This window comes from Corythoichthys intestinalis, chromosome 15 (assembly GCF_030265065.1).
Source record: "Corythoichthys intestinalis isolate RoL2023-P3 chromosome 15, ASM3026506v1, whole genome shotgun sequence".
NCBI classification, from domain to species: Eukaryota; Metazoa; Chordata; class Actinopteri; order Syngnathiformes; family Syngnathidae; genus Corythoichthys; species Corythoichthys intestinalis.
The window spans coordinates 28,685,098-28,692,134 of NC_080409.1; the positions used below are offsets into that span (position 1 = coordinate 28,685,098).

The window sequence follows — 7,037 nt, forward strand, 5'->3', positions numbered from 1 at the left end:
GATGCCTCCCGGACGCCTCCCTGGAGAGGTGTTCCGGGCATGTCCCACCGGCAGGAGGCCCCGGGGACGACCCAGGACACGCTGGAGAGACTATGTCTCTCGGCTGGCCTGGGAACGCCTTGGGATCCCGCCGGAGGAGCTGGTTAAAGTGGCTGGGGAGAGGGAAGTCTGGGCTTCCCTGTTAAAGCTGCTGCCCCTGCGACCCGACCCCGGAACAAGCGGAAGATAATGGATGGATGGATGGACTCTTTCTCAACAAAGACAGTTGCCAGAGAGAAAAAAAACACATGTTTTACCACCACTTAACCCACTAAACAACACGCTGGAGTTAAGTTTCGTAGCTGGTGGGAAACGTTCATGACAGTGTTTCGTTTACTAACCTTTAATTTTGTATAAATACGAAATCATATTGGAGGTATATTGCCTTTTCGGCAGCCACCCTTTGCAAAAATGTTTTACATGTCGGTTGGCCCTCCTCCTCTAAGCCGCAGTAACTTTTCGGTAGCCGAAGTATTCCCATATCAGCGATTTTGTTTTCTTCGATGCTGGAGTTTCACCTCTTCCAGCCATCGTGTAGCACAGCTGACTCACTGACACGGAGCAACAACCGCTGCAAGCGAGGGATTTTTCCATGCATTTTTGGGACACCAGTAGGTGGATGGCGAGATAGTGTAAAGCGCTTTGAGGGCCTTGAAAGGTGGAAAAGCGCTATACAAGTAAAACACCATTTACCACTTACATAAAAAAATAGCTAATACCATAGGGACTGTATGACGGAAATTTTTAGCAGTTTGGAAACCTTGACGTTTTCATGCCATTGAATACCTTGAAACCGGTAATCGGCACATGTCTAGTTGCCATTAAATAGTATTAGAACAAAGCTACAGGTTTGATTCACATTCTTGAGCTAGTCAGCTGAATGGTAGCTGTTAGCAGTGTTGTTCATAACGGCGTTACAATATAACGGCGTTACTAACGGCGTTATTTTTTTCAGTAATGAGTAATCTAATTAATTACTTTTCTCATCTTGGCAACGCCGTTACCGTTACTGAGGCGGGAAAGGCGTGCGTTACTATGCGTTACTAAGTTGGTTGAATAAAAAAAGTCTGAGAGAAACGGACTCACGGGGACGAGAGCAGAGCAGGAGTGGGGAAGACGCCGTTGCAACCGCGATGCTAGGTGGCTCCAATAATACCTGACTGTAGCCATAGCGGACAAACTACGCCCACATGACACGTTAGATATCATATTATAGAACTAGATGCAATTGACAGACACTGCTGCATTGCCAACATGTTTTAAGGACTACATGCGTTAGTAAACAGCCGCCATCTTAAAGCAGTAGACCTCTCAGGAAGGCCCTGATGTAGAGATCCTTCCTAGCGAACCTAAGTATTTTTTTTTTTTTTTTTTAATCTAAAATGCTCCTAAATCGGCAAAATCTTAACTTAAATCTATCTTTAAATGATGAAACAGTTTTAAAACTTACACATGTTTAATGTAGACAGAAGGGAACTAATGCAATAACGGGAGCAATTTTAACAACTTTAACGATTGATTCACAACTTTAAATGACTTCCACACATAGCAAAGGTTACTAGCTAGTTATCGCAATACCCTTGTGTCTAGTTAAGTGGAGGGTAAAGAATTGGGCTCAGGCCAATTGTCCCCCAAACCCTTTAAGCTTCACATTGTGTGACCTGTTGTTTTGTTTTGGGTTTTTTTTTGGAAAAAAAATATATATATATCACTAGTTACTTTGCCAAGTAACTAATTACTCTTACATTCAGGTAACCGAGTTACTAACGCAATTACTTTTTGGGAGAAGTAATTTGTAACTGTAATTAATTACTTTTTTAAAGTAAAATTAACAACACTGGCTGTTAGCTTAGCTTTTAGCACACAAAAAAAAAGTTGGGTTGGTTGTCACACCACCGACACTTCACTCATCAACAGTAATTTAGGACTGTTTTGACACATTAAATCATAGCCTTGCAAGAGAAAATAATCTACATGATTCTGCTTCAAAATAAAGGCACAACCCTTGAAAGAAGACAAAGACAAAGCCAATGTCTGGCTTTTGCACAGTATTAAATAAAATTCTTGATTTATTAACAATTATACGTAATTATTATTATGAAATCAATGTCCAATGATCGATTTCAGCGGTTGTGTTTTATTCACTATTTGGTCATGTCAACGCACTCAAACCTCCATGTGGTTTATACTTTATAGCTCTACAAATAGGGCTGCCTTAAAATGAAATATGCTAACTTTCTTAAATATAGGCACACTTTTTTTTATTGGTGATTGAATAACAAGGAACAAATCAGTGCTGTTCTGCAAACGTTAATTATCCATAGCTCTCTTAATTGTCAACGGAATTATATGATATTGGTATCCATTTAAAGATTTTGATTGGCTCTTTCTGTATGAGGTGTATTTATAATTTAATTACCGTTGGTGTTTATTTTATTAACATACCTATATTTAGCTATAGGAATGCAGCAAATGTTGCATTTACGTGATTCAGGTGATAAGAAGGCACCGCCATGTTGCTCAGGTAAAAAGAGCTGCGCTAAATCCCCCCTACAGTACGCGTCTACGTTCGTTCGGAGCGATCGGGGTCTCGAACTAACGTATCCGCCGGCGTCAGGTCCCACACGGAGCCCATACCTGAATCTTCCTCCGCAGTGCTGGCACTGATCCCCGACCCAGCCGGGGTAACACACACAGCCGCCCGTGGCCGCGTTGCACTCGCCGTTCACGCACGGCTTGTCGCACTCCTTCAACACCGCTCCCGAGCCTCCGGGAAGACGCGCCGCTATCACTAGAGCCACCAGCAGCCCGGCCGCCAAGCTCCGTTCTCCGGAGCCGACCAGCGAGCAGGCCCGTCGGCCGAGCCGCGTCGTCCCGAACATTTGTCTCGCTAAAAGATGGCTGCTCGAGCCCCTGGACGCTCCACTAGCTTTGCGGTGGGTGCCGCCGCCGCTCGAGCGCCGCTCGTCGGGGAGCGAAGGGCCAACGCGTCGGTCGTGCTCCTGGGGGTGACCGGGCAGGGTTAGGGCTCCATGGCGGGTTCCGAGTTACATGTTTCCAGTAGCGGTGGTGCTGTTTGGGTTTCCCAGCTCGCCGCACTGAGCCGCATATTGACGTCCAGAAGTGACGTCATGACGGCGGAAGTGCGGGAGGGACTGAATACCTGTCCTTGCGGCGCGCGGAACGCTTTGGATTTTACTTCTTTGAATTTCATCACTAAACATATTTTTAAATCAATAGGAGGTCTGGAATTTGTACTACAGTGTAATTACGACCTTTCTAAGTCTTTATACATTGAAAGATGGGTCAATAACAAAATTTTCTCAAAAGTTAACTCGTTATTGAATGATTCTGGTCAACTGTTTACATATAAAGAATTATGTTCTTCTTATTTGCATTATACAATGAGTGCAGTTATATGGGTAGCTTTGATTGCAAGCAGGTATGACTGCAAGCATCCCCCAGAGCTGTGCCTTCTCTGACGATGTACAAGTATTACCTCTTCTCACATTCATCAGCAGTCGCGCACACACAGATGTAATAAAAGGAAATCACTATCAAAAGGCAAGTGTGGTCACAGTTGTGCAATGTGCATTATTTTCATTATGTTCGACTTACATTTATCCCTTTTCGCTTGCTGAATGTGCCGGTCCATTTTTCCCCCTCAAACGCACATTTGATTGGCTGATGGCTCGAACCCCCCCCCCCAGCCCACCTCCCCCCGCCACTTGGACACACTCACACAACCTCGTCGACAGAAATACAGCATAATCTTCTCCTACACCCCCTTCGAAGAGGAGGGATATTAGAAGTTTTTTTCGGCCAGCACAAGCCACTGTTAGTAATATAAAAAGACATCAATGTTCTGGAGGTGGGGGAAATACCACCAATTTTGCTACTAAAAGTCTGACCTGCATCAGAGTTAGCATAGCATTCATATGTGTGAACTTGAAAACCTGCAAAACTACTGCGGTCAGGCCAGCCTCCACAAGGAACAACGAGGTCAAGCTAGCCAACCATCATTTGGATAATTGTTTGCATTACGTGCATTACCGTAATGCAACGCGGTGGCTTCAAAGTGCAAGTCCCAAGAATGGGTCCACTTTAGAGGGACAATGACATGAACATGAAAAAAAAAGTGAGATGAAATCACACATCAGAATTTTATCAGAGTACTTTGGATCCCACGGATGTAGTTTGGTCCTTGGCTATCTTAGATTTTTCCTTTATGATTTTTTTTCCTAAATCACTTATATATTACAATGCTTTTTGAGTCTTGGGGTGCTCCAATGTCCCACAGAAATTGACTCATTCTTGGATTGTTCCCAGTTTTTTTTTAATAAGGGGAAATGCACTTCAAAATGTTTCTTTAGTAGTTTTTGAAAACAAAGGTTTGAATCAAACATTGTATTACGTGAACTAATACACATAAGAGTAAGGATAAGTCAATCCAGATTTATTTTGCTTTGATCATTTCGCCTATCAATTAATTAGCTTCATATTCGTGAGAAATGTGGCTCTGAAATACTTCACAGGTGTTATCCTGTAAAGACAACAATGGCAAAATTTGAAATTGACACGTTGTTTTCTTTATGTGCAAATGCAGAGGAAACTGTTTCCCATTTCTTTTGGGAGCAGGGCCGGCCCAGGCCATTTCAGGGCCCTAAGCAAAATAATGCAAAGGGGCCCATATTTTTGGCCCACCATTTCGTCACAGTGTACTGTGAAACCCATACATGCAATCCAACCCATACGTCCATATTTTGTATATTAATCAGATTTTCTTGCACTGCGTACTTCAAACTTCTCACCCCAAATGATTGTCAGTACTTAGTCGATAGCGCCAAACCTTTTTGTAAAAGAGGAAAGAAAGAAGTTAAGGAAGAACTTTTATTTTTTTAAGCTTATAATCAAGTATCAAAACTGACCAAAGTCAAATAAAGCAAACTATAGTAAACAAAATAGAATATAAATTAAACAATTGCCACACTGGGGGCCCCCTAGTGGTCAGGGGCCCTAAGCAGCTGCATAGTCTGCATATAGGCTGGGCCGGCCCTGTTTGGGAGTGTACTTACACTCACATCGCTTGGGTTGACTTGAATAATTTCATCAACTCCAGATTGAGCCCTCATTAAAAGTGATTTTTAGACATTTTATTTGGCCTGTATAACCAGGCAGAAGTAGAAAAAGATTTGAGATATGTCATCATTCTTATGTTAATTCTGGCACAATTCAATATTCATCGTGTAAAATATGTAAATCAAAGACCAAATATTTATGTTTTTGGAAAAATGTTTTCTTTGTACTAGGACGATTAAAGTTTCTCTTTGAACCTCGAGGCTATAAGGACCAAGCGACTTCTCAAACAATACAGCTTGGGTTAAAAAAATACAACCCTGACCTTTTTATTTAATTAATTATTATTTTTAAATGTTATTATTAATATTTTTTGTGTGTGTGTGTGTAAGTCTGCTAAATGTAAACGATACCTTGGCGAATGCTGGTCTTTCAATGAGGAGAAGCTCAAAGTGTGTCCACCTGTGAGTGCTTTGTAGGTAAGGAAAGAAACTCGAGGGCCAGAAGTCAAGTCTCCTAGACGTCAATCCATTTGAATGTGAGGGGCTTGTATTCAAATAGATTGGACATCTTTCACAGTCAAAGTGAGCCCCCTTGTGGCTTGTCTTAGTGGCTACAGGCCATACATTTTGATACGTAAAAGGACAATGAAAATCTCAAAGCACCCTTCAAATAAAGTTCCTCCAAATGTTATTATTGGTAATTATCAATCACAAAAATCCATGTTCAATAATCGATTTCAGCGGTTAACATATTAGCTAAATATTCCGCTTCATCCAAAACTTTCAGATTTAATGTTTTGATGTAAAATTTGTAATTTAATTATTATTGCTGTATATTTGCACACACACACACACAAAAAAAAGTAACTCAAAAATTCTGTTTTTTTTAACATTGTTATTTTCAGCATGAGCAGCCACAAGGGCATAGGTCTGCATAGGGGCAGTAGGGACACAACACTAAGAACTTTTCAGGATGCGCAAATTGTCCCAACTTTTAAGCAACTTATTTGCATTAAATAATTAGTTCGATTATATAGGTAATTTAAATATTCTTTCCATATGTTGTAAGGATAGAAATGACCCAACAATTATTAAGTGAAACTTAATTATGTTCACTTACATTTACCCCTTTTCACTTTTTTCCTTCAAACGCACGTTTGATTGAATGATGACTTGACCACCCCCACGCCCCACACACACACAGGACCACCACTACCCACACACTCACACAGCCCCAACAGAATTACATGTTGACAACATGCTGCCTCCTCCGCAGAGGAGGGATATTAGAAGGTTTTTTTCGGCCAGCAGCAGCCACTGTATGTTTAAAAAAAAAAAAAAAAAAAAAAAAACGTCAATTTTGTGGAAGTAGGGAACACGCCACTAATTTTGCTACTGGAAGTCGGACCTGCATCAGGGTTAGCATAACATTAAACTGTGTGAACTTGCTTATCTGTAAAACTCGAGTAGAAAGCTGCTTTGAGAGAAGTGTCCTCCTGTGTTTTATACTGTTAATTAAGCTGTGAGAAATATAGTGAACTCTGCTGTAAACAATAGAACCAGAAAAATATAAATTATGGTCAAATATTTCAATTTAAATTTGCTAATAAAATCCAGACATTTATTCTGGAAGTTTTCAAAATGTTTCTTTCGTAGTTTTTGAAAACAAAGGTTTGAACTGAACGGTCTATCATCTGAACCAATACACATGAAGGTGTAAGTCAATACATTATAATAGATTTATTTTGCATTGATCCTTCAGCCTATCAATTAATTAGGTTCTTATTCGTGAGAAATGTAGCACTGACCCCCATTCACCCAATCTGTTTTGTCTTCATGTCCCGTCCCCAGCAAAAACTGTACATGCAGGTGATGCTGTTATATCGTCCCTACCAAAGTTGACACCAAACCTACGCCCCT

At 41.1% G+C, this 7,037-nt stretch overlaps 1 protein-coding gene across 3 annotated transcripts in view; it reads right to left on the reverse strand.

The window, feature by feature from the left end:
* The window catches only part of atrn (attractin), a 108,906-nt gene extending 105,739 nt beyond the window's left edge, over positions 1 to 3,167 (reverse strand). For all 3 annotated transcript variants that reach the window (XM_057859582.1, XM_057859580.1, XM_057859581.1), the window contains exon 1: positions 2,677 to 3,167. In XM_057859582.1, coding sequence (XP_057715565.1) covers positions 2,677 to 2,921 — 245 coding nt within the window. In that variant the 5' untranslated portion in view covers positions 2,922 to 3,167. The remainder of the gene's footprint in view (positions 1 to 2,676) is intronic.
* Between the last annotated feature and the right edge of the window lie 3,870 nt (positions 3,168 to 7,037).